Raw genomic sequence first — 23,483 nt, 5'->3', positions numbered from 1 at the left:
TGAAGGTGGAAGCTGATCCAATGGCCTCCAAGCGCTTTTATCTTTAAGGAACTCATCAATGTTGTAGTAACCTCGACTAAGTAAATGTTTTTTAACACATTGCTTATAAAGCTATGCATTGGCAGGTCCATCACAGTCTTGGGGATCTTGTTATAGAAGAGGATAAGGGATATAAACTACGTATGCATACAGATTACCTACTGCGATGCCTAACAGTTCTATGATAAAAAGTTGAAGGAGGAACCTGATCGATTTCCTGGGTACACCATTCCAAAATAAATCTTGTAGGATAAACGGAAAGACAGGCAACCTTTCGGTGATGCTCCAACGCCGATATGAACGACTTTAGTACTCTAGCGCAAGCCATAAACATAAAAAATTGACATAACTCACCGCTGTAACAGGGTCGAATTCGAAGCCTGCAGCACATGACAGTAATGTGGCGACGCCTCCAAGACACAAGTAATATTTGTCGCAAAGGTAAGGGTGAGGAACGTTGCCAAAGAAGCCTGGCGGGCATATACCAGCAGGTGTCGTACTTGGAGTAGTTTTTGTTACATCTGTTGTTGAAATCTCCCCTGTAGTTGTTGTAATCGATGATGGTGTTGAAATGCTACTGCTTGTTGTAATTTCCTCTGTTGTTGTTGGAACCTCGTCTGTTATCGTGGTCTGAGGAGGTAAAGTTGTTTTAGTAGTAGTAGTAATTGTAGTGGGGACCTCTTCTGTGGTTGCACCATCTGTTGTTGTCGGGTCCTCTCCATTAATTGTTGAGGTCTGGGGAGGTAAGGTTGATGGTAACACAGTAGTCGTAGTAGTACTAGATGTTCCGTCTTCCTCTGTCGTTTTTGTAGTTTCTTCTGTCGTAGTGGTCTGAGTACTAATTGTAGTGGGGACTTCTTCTGTTGTTAAACCTGCTGTTGTCGTTGGGACCTCTTCAGTTGTTATTGTCGTCTGAGGAGATAAAGTTGATGGTGATACAGTTGTTGGAGTTATACTGCTCGTTGTGATTTCCACTGTTGTTGTTGGAACCTTTTCTGTCGTGCTCTGAGGGGGTAAAGTTGGAGGTGATATAGTAGTTGTACTGGATGTTGTGACTATTTCTGTGGTCGTGGAAACCTCTTCTGTCGTGGACTGAGGAGGCGAGGTTGATGGTGACAGAGTAGTCGTGGTACTAGATGTCGTGACTTCCTCTGTTATCGTTGGAATTTCCTCTGTTGTTGTGGCCTGAGTACTAATTGTAGTAGAAACCTCTTCTGTGGTTACATTGTCTGTTGTCGTTGGGACTTCTTCAGTAGTTGTTGTGGTGTGAGGAGGTAAGGTTGGTGGTGATTGAATTGTTGTAGTACTGCTTGTGGTGACTTCCTCTGTGGTCGTTGAAACCTCCTCTGTCGTGGTCTGAGGTGGTAAAGTTGAAGGTGGTAGAGTTGTTGTTGTAGTACTTGTTGATTCATCTGTTGTTGTTGTATCCTCTACTGTTGTTGACAATAAAGATTCAGTTGTTGTTGGAGGCCATTTGCCTTGGCCTGCAAAACACCCGTTTTCGGAAATCAGGACGCATTGCTGTAAAATGAATAAAAATCAAGATATTTCAATTAAATCTACTTTTTATTTTAATTAAATATGTATTTTACGCAAATGTTAAATTTATACGTGCTGCAAAAGTTCGCTGTAAATATTCTTGGTATAAAACTTAGAAAAAAACCAAATCACCTAATATTTTTGATGACATCTCCTGCGCAATTGATAGTGCTCTGGTTCTTAAAAGGAAAGTCCTGGATTCTATTTCCAGCTCGGGTCAGTCAGGGTCGGGTTTTATATTTTCTAAATTGGCGGCTTATGTCAGGTCTAGTGATACTCGTACCTAGGGATCGGCTAGTTATCACCCAAGCGGTTAAAGGCGTACCGCTAAGTGATTTATTGTACCGGTACGATGCTGGATAAAAAACCATCAGAGGTATGGGTAGAATTTACTTGTACCTCTTCTAAGTAAACCCGTTTCCGTCTTAGATGCGTCATCACTTAAAACATTAAGTGAGTCATTGAATAAAAAATCTATGTTTTAAATTGCTGTCATGTTGTCCACACGTTTTATGCAAATATTTAAATGACTAATTGATGATAATATAACAATAATAAACATGGGTTACCTTGATTATAAAATGAAACATACATTTCGATCCGAACATGGTTTGCCGTTATAGGCGTGCAAAATATATATAAACGTAGGGTCAATATTAAGAATATTAAAATATAAGAATATTAAACTATAAAAGCTACAAAAGAGAAACAATATAACTTTCCAAAAAAAACAATAAAAGAGAATGTCATGTCATAGTTTTTAAAATATCAATGATCACAATTATTAGTCACTTCTAGTATAAACTTCTCCTTATTGCCTGTATATATTAATACTATACCTACCATAAATATTCTTCTAACTCAAAGAAACCTAATTAAACTAAAATTGAAAGGTCGTTGAACAAATTCGGAACCTTAAAAGGATATCGCCTACTGTATGCCATAAATAAAATTAATAAAAAAAATTAAATAAAACTACTTACCGCAGTAACAGGGTCGAATTCGAAGCCTGCAGCACACGACAGTAATGTGGCCACGCCTCCAAGACACAAGTAATATTTGTCGCAAAGGTAAGGGTGAGGAACGTTGCCAAAGAAGCCTGGCGGGCATATACCAGCAGGTGTCGTACTTGGTGTTGTTGTTGGTAGGTCTGTTGTGGAAATCTCTACTGTAGTTGTTGTAGTAGATAAGGGTGTTGTAATAGTACTGCTTGTTATAATTTCTTCTGTTGTTGTTGGAACCTCATCTGTTATTGTGGTCTGAGGGGGTAACGTTGGAGATGAAAGAGTAGTCGTAGTCGTGCTAGATGTAGTGACTTCCTCTGTTGTTGTTGGAACTTCATCTGTTATTGTGGTCTGAGGGGGTGACGTTGGAGGTGAAAGAGTAGTCGTAGTCGTGCTAGATGTAGTGACTTCCTCTGTTGTTGTTGGAACTTCATCTGTTATTGTGGTCTGAGGGGGTGACGTTGGAGGTGAAAGAGTAGTCGTAGTCGTGCTAGATGTAGTGACTTCCTCTGTTGTTGTTGGAACCTCATCTGTTATTGTGGTCTGAGGGGGTAACGTTGGAGGTGAAAGAGTAGTTGTTGTAGTGCTAGATGTGGTGACTTCCTCTGTTGTTGTTGGAACTTCCTCCGTCGTGGTTTGGGGAGGTAAGGTTGAAGGTTGTAGAGTAGTAGTACTAATTGTAGTAAAGACTTCTTCTGTAGTCATATTCTCCGTCGTCGTTGGAACCTCTTCAGTAGTTATTGTTGTTTGAGGAGGTAAGGTTGATGGTGATATAGTTGTTGTAGTAGTACTGCTTGTTGTGACTTCCTCTGTGGTCGTTGAAACCTCTACTGTTGTGGTCTGAGGAGGTACGGTAGACGGTGAAAAAGTAGAAGTAGAACTGGATGTAGTGGCTTCCTCTGTTGTTATTGAAACCTCCTCTGTCGTAATCTGAGGAGGTAAAGTTGATGTTGGCAGAGTTGTACTTGTTGATTCATCTGTTGTTATTGGACCCTCCACTGTTGTTGTCAATAAAGGTCCTGTTGTTGTTGGAGGCCATTTGCCTTGGCCGGCAAAACACCCGTTCTCGGAAATCAGGACACATTGCTGTAAAATGAAAAATATTAATTTAAGATATTTCAATTGAATACATTGTATTTTAATAATGTATTATTTCCACAGGTCACATTTTTACGTGTTGCCACAATAACTGTAATTATATCCTTATTATAAAACTTTGGAAATATTAATAGTTATGTATAGTGAATCTATTACAATTATACAGTCTGCTAGTCCGTCTGCCTAGGCCTCCTAAGACTAGCACTGTCGAAAACACGAGGTCCTGAATTTGAATCCTTTATTTCAAATTATTGAGCATTTCTTTTATCTAAGTAATTTTTGGGAAACATTATTAGCCCAAAAGTGAGTTGATACATGAAACTTAGTGTGACTGTATCTGAGACATTTAACATTTAATGATATCGCAGTAAAGCGTTTGAATATTTAAAAATAAAAATAAAAGATAATTCTTCCTTCAATAGCATGCTATTCCATGATTACGATAAAGAAAATTAAAAATTAAATCAACTTACCGCGGTAACAGGGTCGAATTCGAATCCTGCAGCGCACGTAAGCAATGTGGCAACCCCTCCAAGGCACAAGTAATAATAGTCGCAAAGGTAAGGGTGAGGAATATTTCCAAAGAATCCTGGTGGGCATATGCCAGGGGTTGTAGTTTCAATTGTCACTGTAGTTGTTGTTGATGGCGATTCAGTGGTTATAGTGCCAGTTGTGGTAGAAACTTTGTCCATTTCGGTTGTCACTGTTGATGACACCTCCTCTGTTGTTGTTCTCTCCTTTTCAGTGGTCACCACTTCCGTTGTTGTTGGAACATCTTGAGACGTTGATGTAGTTTGAGGCGGTAGAGTGGTCGTGATACTTGGAGTACTCGTTGTTGTAGGAATCTCTTTCGTAACAGATGCCTCTGTTGTCGTTGGAATCTCCTCAGTTGTAGGAGTGGTTGGTGGAGCTACTGTTGTGGTAGTAGTCGTAGTACTGGTTGTCGTAGACGCCTCTTCAGTTGTCGTTGGAGCTTCAGTACTAGGATAGGTTGGTGGAGCCACAGTTGTGGTAGTACTGGTTGTCGTAGACGCCTCTTCAGTTGTCGTTGGAGCTTCAGTACTAGGATAGGTTGGAGGAGCTACTGTTGTGGTAGTAGTCGTAGTACTGGTTGTCGTAGACGCCTCTTCAGTTGTCGTTGGAGCTTCAGTACTAGGATAGGTTGGTGGAGCCACTGTTGTGGTAGTACTGGTTGTCGTAGACGCCTCTTCAGTTGTCGTTGGAGCTTCAGTACTAGGATAGGTTGGAGGAGCTACTGTTGTGGTAGTAGTCGTAGTACTGGTTGTCGTAGACGCCTCTTCAGTTGTCGTTGGAACTTCAGTACTAGGATAGGTTGGAGGAGCTACTGTTGTGGTAGTAGTCGTAGTACTGGTTGTCGTAGACGCCTCTTCAGTTGTTTTTGGAACATCAGTACTAGGATAGGTTGGTGGAGCTACTGTTGTGGTAGTACTGGTAGTACTGGTTGTCGTAGACACCTCTTCAGTTGTCGTTGGAACTTCAGTACTAGGAGGGGTTGGAGGAGCAGCTGTTGTGGTATTAGTCGTAGTACTGGTTGTCGTAGACGCCTCTTCAGTTGTCGTTGGAACTTCAGTAGTAGTTGTAGTACTGGTTGTCGTAGACGCCTCTTCAGTTGTCGTTGGAACTTCAGTACTAGGATAGGTTGGTGGAGCTAATGTTGTGGTAGTAGTCGTTGTACTGGTTGTCGTAGACGCCTCTTCAGTTGTCGTTGGAACTTCAGTACTAGGAGGGGTTGGAGGAGCTACTGTTGTGGTAGTAGTCGTAGTACTGGTTGTCGTAGACGCCTCTGCAGTTGTCGTTGGAACTTCAGTACTAGGATAGGTTGGAGGAGCTACTGTTGTGGTAGTACTGGTAGTACTGGTTGTCGTAGACGCCTCTTCAGTTGTCGTTGGAACTTCGGTACTAGGATAGGTTGGAGGAGCTACTGTTGTGGTAGTAGTCGTAGTACTGGTTGTCGTAGACGCCTCTTCAGTTGTCGTTGGAACTTCAGTAGTAGTTGTAGTACTGGTTGTCGTAGACGCCTCTTCAGTTGTTGTTGGAACATCAGTACTAGGATAGGTTGGTGGAGCTACTGTTGTGGTAGTACTGGTAGTACTGGTTGTCGTAGACACCTCTTCAGTTGTCGTTGGAACTTCAGTACTAGGAGGGGTTGGAGGAGCAGCTGTTGTGGTAGTAGTCGTAGTACTTGTTGTCGTAGACGCCTCTTCAGTTGTCGTTGGAACTTCAGTAGTAGTTGTAGTACTGGTTGTCGTAGACGCCTCTTCAGTTGTCGTTGGAACTTCAGTACTAGGATAGGTTGGTGGAGCTAATGTTGTGGTAGTAGTCGTTGTACTGGTTGTCGTAGACGCCTCTTCAGTTGTCGTTGGAACTTCAGTACTAGGATAGGTTGGAGGAGCTACTGTTGTGGTAGTAGTCGTAGTACTGGTTGTCGTAGACGCCTCTTCAGTTGTCGTTGGAACTTCAGTAGTAGTTGTAGTACTGGTTGTAGTAGACGCCTCTTCAGTTGTTGTTGGAACATCAGTACTAGGATAGGTTGGTGGAGCTACTGTTGTGGTAGTACTGGTAGTACTGGTTGTCGTAGACACCTCTTCAGTTGTCGTTGGAACCTCAGTACTAGGAGGGGTTGGAGGAGCAGCTGTTGTGGTAGTAGTCGTAGTACTGGTTGTCGTAGACGCCTCTTCAGTTGTCGTTGGAACTTCAGTAGTAGTTGTAGTACTGGTTGTCGTAGACGCCTCTTCAGTTGTCGTTGGAACTGCAGTAGTAGTTGTAGTACTGGTTGTCGTAGACGCCTCTTCAGTTGTCGTTGGAACTTCAGTACTAGGATAGGTTGGTGGAGCTACTGTTGTGGTAGTACTGGTAGTACTGGTTGTCGTAGACGCCTCTTCAGTTGTCGTTGGAACTTCAGTACTAGGATAGGTTGGTGGAGCTACTGTTGTGATACTAGTCGTAGTACTGGTTGTCGTAGACGCCTCTTCAGTTGTCGTTGGAACTTCAGTACTAGGATAGGTTGGAGGAGCTACTGTTGTGGTAGTAGTTGTAGTACTGGCTGTCGTAGACGTCTCTTCAGTTGTCGTTGGAACTTCAGTACTAGGATAGGTTGGTGGAGCTACTGTTGTGGTAGTAGTCGTAGTACTGGTTGTCGTAGACGCCTCTTCAGTTGTCGTTGGAACTTCAGTACTAGGATAGGTTGGTGGAGCTACTGTTGTGGTAGTACTGGTAGTACTGGTTGTCGTAGACGCCTCTTCAGTTGTCGTTGGAACTTCGGTACTAGGATAGGTTGGAGGAGCTACTGTTGTGGTAGTAGTCGTAGTACTGGTTGTCGTAGACGCCTCTTCAGTTGTCGTTGGAACTTCAGTACTAGGATAGGTTGGAGGAGCTACTGTTGTGGTAGTACTGGTAGTACTGGTTGTCGTAGTCGCCTCTTCAGTTGTCGTTGGAACTTCAGTACTAGGATAGGTTGGTGGAGCTACTGTTGTGGTAGTAGTCGTAGTACTGGTTGTCGTAGACGCCTCTTCAGTTGTCGTTGGAACTTCAGTACTAGGATAGGTTGGAGGAGCTACTGTTGTGGTAGTACTGGTAGTACTGGTTGTCGTAGTCGCCTCTTCAGTTGTCGTTGGAACTTCAGTACTAGGATAGGTTGGAGGAGCTACTGTTGTGGTGGTACTGGTTGTCGTAGTCACCTCTTCAGTTGTCGTTGGAACTTCAGTACTAGGATAGGTTGGTGGAGCCACTGTTGTGGTAGTACTGGTAGTACTGGTTGTCGTAGACGCCTCTTCAGTTGTCGTTGGAACTTCGGTACTAGGATAGGTCGGTGGAGCCACTGTTGTGGTAGTACTGGTAGTACTGGTTGTCGTAGACGCTTCTTCAGTTGTCGTTGGAACTTCAGTACTAGGATAGGTTGGTGGAGCTACTGTTGTGGTAGTAGTCGTAGTACTGGTTGTCGTAGACGCCTCTTCAGTTGTCGTTGGAACTTCAGTACTAGGATAGGTTGGAGGAGCTACTGTTGTGGTAGTAGTTGTAGTACTGGCTGTCGTAGACGTCTCTTCAGTTGTCGTTGGAACTTCAGTACTAGGATAGGTTGGTGGAGCTACTGTTGTGGTAGTAGTCGTAGTACTGGTTGTCGTAGACGCCTCTTCAGTTGTCGTTGGAACTTCAGTACTAGGATAGGTTGGTGGAGCTACTGTTGTGGTAGTACTGGTAGTACTGGTTGTCGTAGACGCCTCTTCAGTTGTCGTTGGAACTTCGGTACTAGGATAGGTTGGAGGAGCTACTGTTGTGGTAGTAGTCGTAGTACTGGTTGTCGTAGACGCCTCTTCAGTTGTCGTTGGAACTTCAGTACTAGGATAGGTTGGAGGAGCTACTGTTGTGGTAGTACTGGTAGTACTGGTTGTCGTAGTCGCCTCTTCAGTTGTCGTTGGAACTTCAGTACTAGGATAGGTTGGTGGAGCTACTGTTGTGGTAGTAGTCGTAGTACTGGTTGTCGTAGACGCCTCTTCAGTTGTCGTTGGAACTGCAGTACTAGGATAGGTTGGAGGAGCTACTGTTGTGGTAGTACTGGTAGTACTGGTTGTCGTAGTCGCCTCTTCAGTTGTCGTTGGAACTTCAGTACTAGGATAGGTTGGAGGAGCTACTGTTGTGGTGGTACTGGTTGTCGTAGTCACCTCTTCAGTTGTCGTTGGAACTTCAGTACTAGGATAGGTTGGTGGAGCCACTGTTGTGGTAGTACTGGTAGTACTGGTTGTCGTAGACGCCTCTTCAGTTGTCGTTGGAACTTCGGTACTAGGATAGGTCGGTGGAGCCACTGTTGTGGTAGTACTGGTAGTACTGGTTGTCGTAGACGCTTCTTCAGTTGTCGTTGGAACTTCAGTACTAGGATAGGTTGGTGGAGCTACTGTTGTGGTAGTAGTCGTAGTACTGGTTGTCGTAGACGCCTCTTCAGTTGTCGTTGGAACTGCAGTAGTAGTTGTAGTACTGGTTGTCGTAGACGCCTCTTCAGTTGTCGTTGGAACTTCGGTACTAGGATAGGTTGGAGGAGCTACTGTTGTGGTAGTAGTCGTAGTACTGGTTGTCGTAGACGCCTCTTCAGTTGTCGTTGGAACTTCAGTACTAGGATAGGTTGGAGGAGCTACTGTTGTGGTAGTACTGGTAGTACTGGTTGTCGTAGTCGCCTCTTCAGTTGTCGTTGGAACTTCAGTACTAGGATAGGTTGGTGGAGCTACTGTTGTGGTAGTAGTCGTAGTACTGGTTGTCGTAGACGCCTCTTCAGTTGTCGTTGGAACTTCAGTACTAGGATAGGTTGGTGGAGCTACTGTTGTGGTAGTAGTCGTAGTACTGGTTGTCGTAGACGCCTCTTCAGTTGTCGTTGGAACTTCAGTACTAGGATAGGTTGGAGGAGCTACTGTTGTGGTAGTACTGGTAGTACTGGTTGTCGTAGTCGCCTCTTCAGTTGTCGTTGGAACTTCAGTACTAGGATAGGTTGGTGGAGTTACTGTTGTGGTGGTACTGGTTGTCGTAGTCACCTCTTCAGTTGTCGTTGGAACTTCAGTACTAGGATAGGTTGGTGGAGCCACTGTTGTGGTAGTAGTCGTAGTACTGGTTGTCGTAGACGCCTCTTCTGTTGTCGTTGGAACTTCAGTACTAGGATAGGTTGGTGGAGCTACTGTTGTGGTAGTACTGGTTGTCGTAGTCACCTCTTCAGTTGTCGTTGGAACTTCAGTACTAGGATAGGTTGGTGGAGCCACTGTTGTGGTAGTACTGGTAGTACTGGTTGTCGTAGACGCCTCTTCAGTTGTCGTTGGAACTTCAGTACTAGGATAGGTTGGAGGAGCTACTGTTGTGGTAGTACTGGTAGTACTGGTTGTCGTAGACGCCTCTTCAGTTGTCGTTGGAACTTCGGTACTAGGATAGGTTGGAGGAGCTACTGTTGTGGTAGTAGTCGTAGTACTGGTTGTCGTAGACGCCTCTTCAGTTGTCGTTGGAACTTCAGTAGTAGTTGTAGTACTGGTTGTCGTAGACGCCTCTTCAGTTGTTGTTGGAACATCAGTACTAGGATAGGTTGGTGGAGCTACTGTTGTGGTAGTACTGGTAGTACTGGTTGGCGTAGACACCTCTTCAGTTGTCGTTGGAACTTCAGTACTAGGAGGGGTTGGAGGAGCAGCTGTTGTGGTAGTACTGGTTGTCGTAGTCACCTCTTCAGTTGTCGTTGGAACTTCAGTACTAGGATAGGTTGGTGGAGCCACTGTTGTGGTAGTACTGGTAGTACTGGTTGTCGTAGACGCCTCTTCAGTTGTCGTTGGAACTTCAGTACTAGGATAGGTTGGTGGAGCTACTGTTGTGGTAGTACTGGTAGTACTGGTTGTCGTAGACGCCTCTTCAGTTGTCGTTGGAACTTCAGTACTAGGATAGGTTGGTGGAGCTACTGTTGTGGTAGTACTGGTAGTACTGGTTGTCGTAGACGCCTCTTCAGTTGTCGTTGGAACTTCGGTACTAGGATAGGTTGGTGGAGCTACTGTTGTGGTAGTACTGGTTGTCGTAGACGCCTCTTCTGTTGTCGTTGGAACTTCAGTACTAGGATAGGTTGGTGGAGCTACTGTTGTGGTAGTACTGGTTGTCGTAGTCACCTCTTCAGTTGTCGTTGGAACTTCAGTACTAGGATAGGTCGGTGGAGCCACTGTTGTGGTAGTACTGGTAGAACTGGTTGTCGTAGACGCTTCTTCAGTTGTCGTTGGAACTTCAGTACTAGGATAGGTTGGTGGAGCTACTGTTGTGGTAGTAGTCGTAGTACTGGTTGTCGTAGACGCCTCTTCAGTTGTCGTTGGAGCTTCAGTACTAGGATAGGTTGGTGGAGCCACTGTTGTGGTAGTACTGGTTGTCGTAGACGCCTCTTCAGTTGTCGTTGGAGCTTCAGTACTAGGATAGGTTGGTGGAGCTACTGTTGTGGTAGTAGTCGTAGTACTGGTTGTCGTAGACGCCTCTTCAGTTGTCGTTGGAACTTCGGTACTAGGATAGGTTGGAGGAGCTACTGTTGTGGTAGTAGTCGTAGTACTGGCTGTCGTAGACGCCTCTTCAGTTGTCGTTGGAACTTCAGTACTAGGATAGGTTGGAGGAGCTACTGTTGTGGTAGTACTGGTAGTACTGGTTGTCGTAGTCGCCTCTTCAGTTGTCGTTGGAACTTCAGTACTAGGATAGGTTGGAGGAGCTACTGTTGTGGTAGTAGTCGTAGTACTGGTTGTCGTAGACGCCTCTTCTGTTGTCGTTGGAACTTCAGTACTAGGATAGGTTGGTGGAGCTACTGTTGTGGTAGTACTGGTTGTCGTAGTCACCTCTTCAGTTGTCGTTGGAACTTCAGTACTAGGATAGGTTGGTGGAGCCACTGTTGTGGTAGTACTGGTTGTCGTAGACGCCTCTTCAGTTGTCGTTGGAACTTCGGTACTAGGATAGGTTGGTGGAGCTACTGTTGTGGTAGTACTGGTTGTCGTAGTCACCTCTTCAGTTGTCGTTGGAACTTCAGTACTAGGATAGGTTGGTGGAGCCACTGTTGTGGTAGTACTGGAAGTACTGGTTGTCGTAGACGCCTCTTCTGTTGTCGTTGGAAATTCAGTACTAGGATAGGTTGGTGGAGCCACTGTTGTGGTAGTACTGGTAGTACTGGTTGTCGTAGACGCCTCTTCAGTTGTCGTTGGAACTTCAGTACTAGGATAGGTTGGTGGAGCTACTGTTGTGGTAGTACTGGTTGTCGTAGACGCCTCTTCAGTTGTCGTTGGAACTTCAGTACTAGGATAGGTTGGAGGAGCTACTGTTGTGGTAGTAGTTGTAGTACTGGCTGTCGTAGACGTCTCTTCAGTTGTTGTTGGAACTTCAGTACTAGGATAGGTTGGTGGAGCTACTGTTGTGGTAGTAGTCGTAGTACTGGTTGTCGTAGACGCCTCTTCAGTTGTCGTTGGAACTTCAGTACTAGGATAGGTTGGTGGAGCTACTGTTGTGGTAGTACTGGTTGTCGTAGACGCCTCTTCTGTTGTCGTTGGAACTTCAGTACTAGGATAGGTTGGAGGAGCTACTGTTGTGGTAGTAGTCGTAGTACTGGTTGTCGTAGACGCCTCTTTAGTTGTCGTTGGAACTTCAGTACTAGGATAGGTTGGTGGAGCTACTGTTGTGGTAGTACTGGTAATACTGGTTGTCGTAGACGCCGCTTCAGTTGTCGTTGGAACTTCAGTACTAGGATAGGTTGGTGGAGCTACTGTTTTGGTAGTACTGGTTGTCGTAGTCGCCTCTTCAGTTGTCGTTGGAACTTCAGTACTAGGATAGGTTGGAGGAGCTACTGTTGTGGTAGTAGTCGTAGTACTGGTTGTCGTAGACGCCTCTTCTGTTGTCGTTGGAACTTCAGTACTAGGATAGGTTGGTGGAGCTACTGTTGTGGTAGTGCTGGTTGTCGTAGACGCCTCTTCAGTTGTCGTTGGAACTTCAGTACTAGGATAGGTTGGTGGAGCTCCTGTTGTGGTAGTAGTCGTAGTACTGGTTGTCGTAGACGCCTCTTCAGTTGTCGTTGGAACTTCAGTACTAGGATAGGTTGGAGGAGCTACTGTTGTGGTAGTAGTCGTAGTACTGGTTGTCGTAGACGCCTCTTCAGTTGTCGTTGGAACTTCAGTACTAGGATAGGTTGGTGGAGCTCCTGTTGTGGTAGTAGTCGTAGTACTGGTTGTTGTAGATGCCTCTTCAGTCGTTGTTGTTGTAGTTGTTGGCGGTCTTACCGTGCTTGATGTACAATTTACCGCGTGTGGCCAGTTACATACCTGGAAAATATTTTATTTAATTATATTGTTGTAAAACTTGTATTGTTAATAACTATGCTACGAGTACCTTTGCTAGAACACACAATAGAAGACTATAGAAGTGCCATGATTTATTATTACTTCAACAAATGCCAAGAAAACAGTGGTAAATATACTCGGTCATTCTCCGATTCCAAATAATTACAACATAAGAAAGAAAGAAAGAAAAAAGAAAGTTTTAAGTTGGCAAACACAAACAATGGATATCAAAAAACATAAATAAAATAGAAAATAAAACATAACTCACTCAGTACACTCGTAACTCAAAACATAAACGAACATTATTTAAAATAAAAACATTAAACCCTTTTTAATCCATTCGGGGTAGAATTTGGAAAGATCTTGGAATGCATTCTGTTTGGTATTTTTTTGGTATCACACATATTAGTTTTTACAAATGTAACTTCATAAATTAAATACTTTTCATCCCTGTTTTAACCTCATCTGATTTTATTTTCGCGGCAAAAAGTATCCTATAACCTTCATCGGATTATTGTCTTAAATCATGCCGTGTTTTATTGAAATTCATTTATTAGTTTCAGCGCGATGCATTGTCAATATTAATTCAAACAGACAGACAAAAGAAAAAATTGAAAAAAAAATCTTCAATATACAGAATTGGACCTGTTACAGTTTTATTTAGAGTTGCGAAGCTGAATTGGAATGGGCGGGGCACATAGCTCGAAGAGCCGATGGACGTTGGGGTTGCAAAGTGCTGGAATAGCGACCCCGCACTAGAAAGAGCAGTGTTAGTCGACCCCCCACCAGGTGGACTGACGACATCAAGCGAGTCGCAGGGATTCGCTGGATGCAGGTTGCTCAGTATCGTGATGTTTGGAAGTCCCTACAAAAGGCCCATGTCCTGCAGTGGACGTCCATCGGCTGATATGATGATGATGATGATGATGACAGTTTTTTATTATAAGTAAAGATAAGACATAGATTACCTGTATAATAGGATCAAAGTAAGTTCCTGTAGCGCAACTCCTCTCAACCTTTTCACCATACTCGCACACGTAGAATTTATTGCAGTCATACTCGTGAGGTAACAAATGGTGAATGTTAAAGCTTGCAGGGCATCCGTTAGGTAGCCATGCTGTATCTGTTGTAGTTGTTGACTGCGTTGTTGTTGGTGCGCTCGTTGTAGTTGTTGTTGTCGGTGTACTCGTTGTTGTTGTTGGGGCACTCGTTGTAGTTGTTGTTGTCGGTGTAGTCGTTGTTGGTTCTGGTGTAGTTGTTGTTGTTGTTGGTAGTGGTGTACTCGGCGTCGTTGTTGTTGTTGTTGTTGTTGGGGCACTCGTTGTTGTTGTTGTTGAACCCGTGGTTGTTGTTGATGGCGTGCAGTCGACCGCTTGTGGCCAGTTGCAGACCTATAAAATAACAGTAAATTATGTGTTACGCTCAAAGATCGAAAACGCTCAGTGAGCGAAAAAATAGCTCACATCGCGTTGTCGTCACAGTAAAACATCCACATGGCAAAATTCGTGTTAAGGCCCCTACCTACTCGTATTTCAATTTATAAATTAACTAGTGACCCGCCCGGGCATCGCACGGGTGCTATATAGATTGTAGATACTTATATGTGGTGTGTGTGTATTTCGTTCTTCGCCACATCTACACTAATATTATAAAGCTAAAGAGTTTGTTTGTTTGAATTTTTCAAATCAGACCAGTAGTTCCTGAGATTATCAGGAACTACTGGTCCGATTTGAAAAATTCTTTCAGTGTTAGATAGCCCATTTATCGAGGAAGGCTATAGGCTATATTTTATATATATTTTATCGTCTTGATACGGGCCCAGACTTCGTCCCTTTTTTGTGTAAAGCCGAAAATTAGTAAAATGTAATACACAATTTCACTGAATCTGGTATATCCACGAAAAAAAATTTTTTATTTTTCTTTTCATATCAGAAATGACAAAAGTAAAAAAAGCAATGACTTTTTTAATTTAACACTAAATTGCTAGAAAGCAATCGACCTAATGTACTATTACAATCTGTCGTAAAAGATAATTGTAATTCTGATTAATGTTATTTATTTTATACCTGACCTTAGGTAAACTAATTGTTAGTTCCGGCAACTTTTCATATGAAAATGATGAGTCAATCGATAGAGATACGGACGGATAAGGTTAAACTTGAAATTGAAATTTGATTTGGCGTTTCAAACATCCTACGGCTGCACTTTGATAATTTTGGTATAATCTGTAAATAATCTTCAATTGAGCATTGAATTTGAACAGATTTATTGATTAATAATCCGATAATATTGCAACACGTTTGAATTATTTCAATCACGTTCCGTTTCTGACACGGCCGACTAGTGGATTATCTCCCAATGTAATTATTTAAAGTCAAACAGACTTTGTAAAGTAGACACACTTTCAAAGAATTTATCAATCTAGCCCCTCCATTCTTAAATTGAATTACAGCATCCTTTTGTTGTCGATGTCCAGTCAACACAAACAAAACGTTTCGAATCAAAATTTCTAATAAAAACAGCGAATATGTGGAATAACCCTTCCGGCGAGCCGTGATAGCCCAATGGATATGACCTTTTCAGTTGTGTGCATTATAAGAAATTAAATATATATGTCTCAAACATTGTGAGGAAACCTACATACCAGAGAATTTTCTAAATTCTCTGCGTGTGTGAAGTCTACAAATCCAGCGTGGTGGACTATTGGCCTAACCCCTCTCATTCTGAGAGGAGACTCAAGCTCAGCAGTGAGCCGAATATGGGTTGATAATTATGAAGAAGGTTTGGCCATCTACATCTACATTCACAATCCATATTCATTTCATATTTAGAATGCTGGAAAACGCGCATGCGTAGATAAATTGTTTTGCCCTTTCATTACACGTTTACCAGTTCATCATTCCACTTCGCATCATCTATTTGATAGTCCTATTACTTTATATTCTTTTGCTATTTAAAAATCAGTGAAATAATAAATCAATATACAACATCGCCTTATTATACCAACCTATAAAATCTCCATGGCGATAGCCGCTAGGAATCGGGTTGTTTAGACTCCTCCTGATATCTACCTGTAAGTGTCGGTCGAAGTGCAGTCCAGCGGGGCAGCTCCTCTCCACTTTGTCTCCGAACACGCAGTAGTAGAACCGGCCGCAGTCGGTCTCGTGCGGCAGCAGGTGGTGCACGTCGAAGTCTTTGGGACATCCGTTGGGCAGCCATCTTGTATCGCAATTCGCGCTTTCCGGCCAGTCGCATTTCTGTATATCAAAACATACAAAACAATTGAAGAGTCAGTGATTTAAAATAACTGTATTTCTTCAACTGTTTAGCACGATTACTTCATCATCATCATCATCATCATCATATCAGCCGATGGACGTCCACTGCAGGACATAGGCCTTTTGTAGAGACTTCCAAACATCACGATACTGAGCTACCTGCATCCAGCGAATCCCTACGACTCGCTAAATGTCGTCAATCCACCGGTGGGGGGGTCGACCAACACTGCGCTTTCTAGTGCAAGGTCGCCATTCCAACACTTTGGGACCCCAACGTCCATTCTCTCTTCGAACTATGTGCCCCGCCCATTGCCACTTCAGCTTCGCAACTCGTTGAGCTATGCCGATTCTCTGTAAGATTATTTAATGGGAACCTATCAAGTCTAACAATTCCCACTATGAATGTTACGAATAAACCCTAGAGTGGCAGAGAATAACCCGGACTTGTGACCGTTGTACGTAGGGCTAAAATTAGTTAACACTTCCTTTCTTTGCTCAAGTTATTCTCCCCGCCTATCTCAAAATAATCCATGAAGATTATCCAACAAAATGTGTAGACGGATCGAACGCCACTACACCCCACTTAGCTCACGGAACACTTCATAAAACATCAGTATTTTATATGACTATACCTGTGGTGGTTTTATGTAGATTGTTTAAATTATAATTTTACCCATAGATTAAGAAGATTCACCGGAGATCCTTAATTATTTTGTAGATGCATTTTCTATTATTTTGAGGGATTCATTTTTATACCAAGGTTCGTTTGGAACCCTGGAACCCCAAATGTAATTTCGAGTAAGAAATGACATACGACTTCGAGTAAGAAATTACATCTACATCTGCAGTAATATTATAAAGAGCTAAAGTTTGTGGTATCGTAGGGGTAATCTCTGGTTCTACCGAACCGATTTCGAAAATTCTTTTACCACTAGAAAGCCACGTTATTTGTGAGTATATTAAACCCCCATTTTCTTACGGCAACGGGTACTATGCGTGTGAAACAGCGTCGGTTGGTGAAATTTAAGAAAAGTACCTGCAATTCCACGTTAAAATGCAATCCTGTGGGGCAGTCCCTCTCTACTTTAATGCCAAACGAGCACTGGTAGAACTTGGCACAGTCTGAGTGTGCCACAAGTCTGTTCTCCTGAAAGTTCGCCGGACACCCGTTCGGTAGGTAGTTGGCATTCCTCTTAACTCTAGTGATGTCTTCCCGAATCTCTTCTTGGTGTGTGCTTCTCTCTTCTCCGGTACAATTCACATTCTTGGATGGCTTACATACCTGCAATTTCAACAAAAGTTATCTCCAAGAAAGATGCATTTTATTTATTTTTATTGTCATGTTCTAAATTGAAAACATTATTATACATTTATTTATTATAATATAATTATTAGATATATATACATTATTTGTTTATACTACTAACTGTTATACATAAATTATTTGCCTCTAGCATCTCAACACATTCCTGTACTTATCTGACACCGTAAAATTATAAATACCGTTGGATTATAATCTATGTCGATGTCGATAGATTGTGAACTCCATACATACTCCTAAGAACCGGAACTAGCAATGATTTTAAACTTATTTCGGGTACATACCACGATAAAACGACGAGATTTTTAATGTCGATATATCGACCTAGTTGCATGGATCGTGTCCCGTCGTGACCACAATCCATGAAACTGGGTCGAAATATCGACATTAAAAATCTCGTCGTCTTATCGTGGAACTAGCAATGGTTATGTTGGGTTAGGTTTGGTATATTTCCATTTTTTTATTTGTAAATTCTTCCTTACAATCTACCGAATTAACACGTTAAATTGTGAGCACTACGTTGCGGTTCACAATATTTCGACAGTTTACAATATCACGAGATAGAGTATAATCTAACGGTGTTTACAATTTTACGGTGACATATCTACTGTACTGTAGACAGAGAAGTAAATAGACAGACAAGTGTTTGGCGTGTCATTGTAATGGGCTAAGAGTGTATGATAGCCAGACTTTTCTAATTTTATAAAAGCTCTCGTATAAGGTTTTCAGCTTACGTTTTACCTTAGTTACTAACTATGGAGTTTGGAGTTCCACCATGGTGGCTTTGGGAGATAACAGAATATTTTAATGATCAATGGTCCAAGTGTTAAACGTAATTTTTTTAATATTTTCTTTGTATGTTTTATGAGAAATTATTTCCCCATTCGCCGGTCAGTTAGCTTCATGGCAAACCATTTTTTACGAAGGGTTGCCGAAAAACTAAGTGACTTGCTTATGAAGACATGATTTTGATACTATGCTGAAAAAAATAAATAAATCAGTTATTTAACGTTTTTTACGAAGGGTTGCCCGGAAACTAAGTGACTTACTTATGGTGGCATGATTTCTCATATTATGCTGTAAAAATGGATTTTTAACGATTTCTTAAGAAACTTGAAACGAGTCGCCGGGAAACTAAGTGACTTGCTTATGGTGACATGATTTCTCATTAATGATAAGGAAAAAAATGGACATTTAACAGGTTTTTAAGAAGGCTTGCCGCGAAACCTGCTATCTTACAGAACCACCACAGGAAAATCTCCATTGTTCCCTATCGTAGTTACCTATAGTAGGAGGAAGTGTTGACAAATTTTCATCATATATATTTTTCTTAAGACGAAACTTAAATAAATAAAAAAATCTATATTCGTATAGCCCATTAGGAGTCTCTTCGGCAGGTACAGGGTTATCCATTATTTACGCCACACCCTGTATAAAACTCAGAGGTTTATGACCATACAGGCTCACATCGATATAAAATACTGAAAATACTATCAAGTATACATACATTTAATCAATACGTTTCGTGAGCTTGTTGAGGTATCGAGAAAAAACAATTTCAAAATATTAGGGACTTAGCGCACTACGTCTACGTCCACGATTGTGGCCACAACCACCAACTGGGATATGTAACTCAGTGTATCATTCAACTAATGAGTCACTATGTCGGATTTTCGTTTTAGCGATCATCTAATATTATGTTCCCGATGAAATTAAATAAATTAATTTTATAAATTAATTTTACGTAAAGTGGCATTGGTATAGTACCTAGTGCTAGTAATAAGTAGTAACGTTATTGTAACAAAAACCACTATTTACGTTATTTTGTCGATTAAGGCATGTTAGCAACAACAAAAGATCACTGCCACCTGCTGTAAAATGGCATAGACAAAGTAATTTTGATAAAATAAGTATGTTATATCACATCAATCACAAAAAAAATATGTAGTGTTTCATTAATTGAATGATATACCGAGATAATGTTAACTTGTTAACTTGAGAAATCATATGAACATCGCGCACTTTCAGCGCCAACCAATTGGCCGCAGGTAAAATAGCATAGTTTGCTATAAGTGATCGTGCACTAGTTCTGTGACGGCGAATACAGCACGGCTAGCAAACTGCCAACGTATTTTGTCTTGACTGTAATCGCATAGAGATTAGGAATAAATTGTGATCATAGGTAGATATATCTTTACCTAACCTTAAAAACATAACCTTTTACAAATACAAACAATAATTTTACTTATCAATAAATACTTAAAATTATACTTATTTAAACAATTTATACTTATACTAGTACTTATTCTAGTCTTAACTATACCCAAAATGTACCTTCATAAAAAAATCTCCAATCAATACCAATATACATAAACCAAAAAATAAAAAAAATCACGCCCATCAAAATCAACACAACATGCAATGCAAAAACCCAAAAATAAAGTAAAAAAACAACCATAAAATCACCATTGGGTCAAATATCACTCACCTATGGAGTTGCATACGGTGACCATCCTTTTAAAATGCGTTTTCTCAGCAGCTAAAGGCTAAACTTGACTATAATTTGCTAATGAAAATAAGATATATCAAGAAGTGATGCGATTCATATTTTTGATTATTCAAATATGTATTCAAAATCACAACTTAATCTTAATTATTAATTGATTAATAACTAATATTCTAGTTAAGTGAAGTGAAGTAGCAACACTTTACTTTGATTGTCCTGTCAATAATATATAACTTTTACTTTTACACTACTTTGTCGGTAAGCGTGATTTTTTGCAATTATTTTAGTTCTGTTTAGTTAGTTACTATTAATTCTGTTAAATAAGTGATATGCTTAATTAGCAGAATTAAAAGTTGAAACTAACTATGGAGTATCAAGACATTACAGGGTATAGTTGGGAGATTTGATTGGAAGCTCATATTTGAGCTTAGAACAGTATCCTTACAATAAAATATTAATAATTAATAATATGCAATATAATTTATTTGATCTTTTTTATATTACGTATGCTTTCAATTCTAAAGTCAAATATTTTTAAAGACCAGAATAAATAAAAACAATAATTTTACAATGCAAAATGTATTTATTGAAGTAAATCGAATGATAACATATTCAAAAAATATATTTTCACATTCAATGAATCCTTTTAATTTATTTGTGTACACAAATTTCTTTTTAATATATACAGTGTTTTTACTTGCAAATATTTTAATGACAGTAATATGTGTCAGTATTATGTCTTATTTGTCTTATATGTATCAGTATTGTCTTATGTGCGTTATGTGTCGGTATTATGTCTTATGTGTCTCGGTATTGTCTAGTATAGTGCTTTATAAATGCTGTTTTATAGCAGGTAAACCAAATGCTCGTGTCCGATATTATATCTATAAAAAAAGAAAAAGTTAGCAAATCCAGTGGACCATGAATTTTAAAAGGCCAATAATAAAATATTGAACTTGACAATGACAAACATAATTTCATCGTCCAACGATGAATCATAAAAATAATGTCTATCAAAAGCAACGTAATTACTATTTATTAACATGAAAATAATTGATGATTTTAGTTCAGATATAGATCTAAACACACAGATGTGTATCAGTAGATAATAATGGCGGCAAGTTACTAAGGATTATTTTTAATTTCCCAGTTATCTTTGTGTTTTTGAACGTAATTAGTAAATACCGTTTAATTTAGATTTGTTTTATGATACAGATTCCTTTTTACATTATCTTTTAAATGTATCAGATTGTTATTTGCTTTTTAACGTTATCGACAAATAAGGAAGTAACAAACGTATAATACTGGTATATTAATATTATGTAAAGTATTATAAAGATTTTTTTTATGGACTCAAAAACTACGAGAACGATTTAAAAAATTCTTTCTCCTTTATAAAGCTATACCTTCGCTGAAAAACATTTTATTATATTACGGGTATTTTATTCCCGTACTCCCCCGTACGGAAATGGAAACTTTGCGATTGCAACCGCAGCAAATCTGGTAGTTAGTACGTAAAGTATAAAACACTCCTAAAATATCTGAAATTACTTCAGATGCCGTTTTTTATATGGCCATATTAATTCTATAATTGAAAGCTATAATTAAATTGATTCAAAAGTCTTTTCTACCGAAAGTTCTAGTATAATTCGCGGAAAATACCATATCGAAATGTTTCACTATGGGGCATTTTAGCTTTAGCTTAATATGGTCGCTGCAATGAAAATATTTATCACAATCTGAATCTTCTGGAAGTCTCAACATAAATTGCCATTCTGGTGGACAGTCGTGCGGTGGTATGGGTCTTATTGTTGTTGTAATTGGCGTTGTTGTGATCGTTGGTGATGTAGTCGTTGTGTTCCATATTGGTGTTGTGATTGTTGTTGTGCTTGTGGGTGGTGTAAGGGTTATGGGTGTTGTTGTATTTATGGGAGTTGTTGTAGTATTCGTGAGTGGTGGTGTCGTATTTATGGGTGTTGTTGTAGTATTTGTGACTGGTGGTGTCGTATTTATGGGTGTTGTTGTAGTATTCGTAAGTGGTGGTGTCGTATTTATGGGTGTTGTTGTAGCATTAGTCGCTGGTGTTGTAGCGTTTGTCGTTCCGGTTGATGTTGAACTCGTCGTTGTAGTTAGAGTTGTTCTCGCGGTTGTTGATGTTAGACGAGGCCACTGACATATCTAGATATTTGTAAATATTTTAATATAAGTTATACACATTCTTAAACCATGTAGGAGAAAAAAATGCATAAAATTAATTAAATATAATAAATTTATTAAAAGTACATCTTACTTCTATAACACATTCTACTCGTATAATGCATAACAATGCTTTGTGATCAGTCAATTTAAATTAGAACACGGATTTTTATGTTAATGATAATTAATCAAATTCTTGACAGTACCTAATCATAACTTATTTTAATTTATCTATACAAAAAATAAAATTGAAGTGTCAGCTGTTTGTCATCAATCAACAGTTTTCATTAAATACATATCAATATGACACTAAGTTCAAAAAACGATTTTTATAAATATTGGCTTTCAAACTGATTTTAATACTTTCACTAGTAGAAAGAAAGGTTATTGAAAAACATATCTAGCCTACATTTTAAGCCAAAAAAATCTATAGGATGGATAACGCGAGGGATTTATTTAGTCGTGGACATCATCCTATATGTCATATTTAACCCGTCAACAGTGACGTCAATTTAACTTTCACCAACGGTGATGCCGGTTTCACGCACCGGGATATTCAATATTTTTCAGAATGGTTTTTTTTATTATGACCATTTTTGAAGTTTACTCCTTAAGAATCGCTCGGCTCTCGCCAAGACTCGAGCTGCAATATCGCCTCGGCTGTAATTTTCAACTTACCGCACTTATGACCTTGTCCAGAAGGGGCGAATTCATCGCGAATCGTATCGTGCGAATTTATACGCGCGTTGTCAAAGTACTAGACATCAATACATCGCGTCCACAGTCATCGCGCGAATTCAAAATACGCGCGTAAATCGCGCGTAAAGTGCACTTAGCCAGACTCTCGACTCGCGCGTGATACGCGCGTATTGCGTGCGAGTTGAGCTACTAGGGACGCCTTGTTGCGTCCAGTTGACGCACGAACTCTAGAGCGAATGCACGTTCAACTCCTTGTTTCGTACTGAATGCTCGCGCGTTGGTACGCGCCTTGTAGACGCAACGGTAGCGCGTAATACCCGCGAGAGAATCGCGGCGAATTCGCCCTTTCTGGACAGAGCCTATCCTATCATAATGTACTATTTTACGCCTGTATATTACCTGTGAATGTACATCGAATGACAGTCCAGCGGGACACCGAAAAAGCACACGTTCTCCATTGCTGCACAAGTAGAACTTGCCGCAGTTAGTTTCATGCGGCAGCAGCAGATGGACGGTGAAGTCCGCAGGGCAGCCGTTAGGCAGCAAGCTAGCCCAGCCATAGCCGAACAGCAGGAGGAATATTAATATTGGCATATCTGAAAAATATATATTCTATTAAATAAGTTTTCTATACTAATATTATAAAGAGAAAAACTTTGTATGTTTGTTTGTTTGTAATGAATAGGCTCAAAAACTACTGGACCGATTTTAAAAATTATTTCACCATTCGAAAGCTACATTATCCACAAGTAACATAGGCTAAATTTTATTTTGGATAAAAATAGGGTTCCGTAAGATATTTAGGTTTTTCGGACACAAGGTAGTCGACACAAGGTTCGGAGTAGGGTAGGGGTAGGATAGGGGTAGTTGAAAGTTTACATCGAGTTTCACGCGGACGAAGTCGCAGGCGTCGGCTAGTCTTTTATACAATGACTAGCGGAGGCCCGCGACTTCGTCCGCGTGGAATTTAGTTTTTTA

The 23,483-nt window shown here is 40.6% G+C and overlaps 1 protein-coding gene across 1 annotated transcript in view; it reads right to left on the bottom strand.

Annotated features, from left to right (window-relative positions):
• Positions 1–23,099, bottom strand: part of LOC112054460 (mucin-2-like) — a 30,042-nt gene extending 6,943 nt beyond the window's left edge. Inside the window, exons 1-14 of the mRNA XM_052887034.1 lie at positions 22,905–23,099; positions 16,820–17,065; positions 15,577–15,762; positions 13,824–13,896; positions 13,474–13,751; positions 12,346–12,487; positions 9,644–9,855; positions 9,110–9,217; positions 8,387–8,434; positions 7,193–7,231; positions 5,592–6,667; positions 4,154–4,697; positions 2,562–3,668; positions 394–1,560 (exon numbers count right to left, since the gene is read on the bottom strand). Of these exons, the coding sequence (XP_052742994.1) occupies positions 394–1,560; positions 2,562–3,668; positions 4,154–4,697; positions 5,592–6,667; positions 7,193–7,231; positions 8,387–8,434; positions 9,110–9,217; positions 9,644–9,855; positions 12,346–12,487; positions 13,474–13,751; positions 13,824–13,896; positions 15,577–15,762; positions 16,820–17,065; positions 22,905–23,099 (5,421 nt within the window). The remainder of the gene's footprint in view (positions 1–393; positions 1,561–2,561; positions 3,669–4,153; positions 4,698–5,591; positions 6,668–7,192; positions 7,232–8,386; positions 8,435–9,109; positions 9,218–9,643; positions 9,856–12,345; positions 12,488–13,473; positions 13,752–13,823; positions 13,897–15,576; positions 15,763–16,819; positions 17,066–22,904) is intronic.
• Between the last annotated feature and the right edge of the window lie 384 nt (positions 23,100–23,483).

The sequence above is a fragment of the Bicyclus anynana genome, chromosome 18 (assembly GCF_947172395.1).
Source record: "Bicyclus anynana chromosome 18, ilBicAnyn1.1, whole genome shotgun sequence".
NCBI lineage: Eukaryota > Metazoa > Arthropoda > Insecta > Lepidoptera > Nymphalidae > Bicyclus > Bicyclus anynana.
This window is presented reverse-complemented; position numbering and strand designations above follow the sequence as displayed.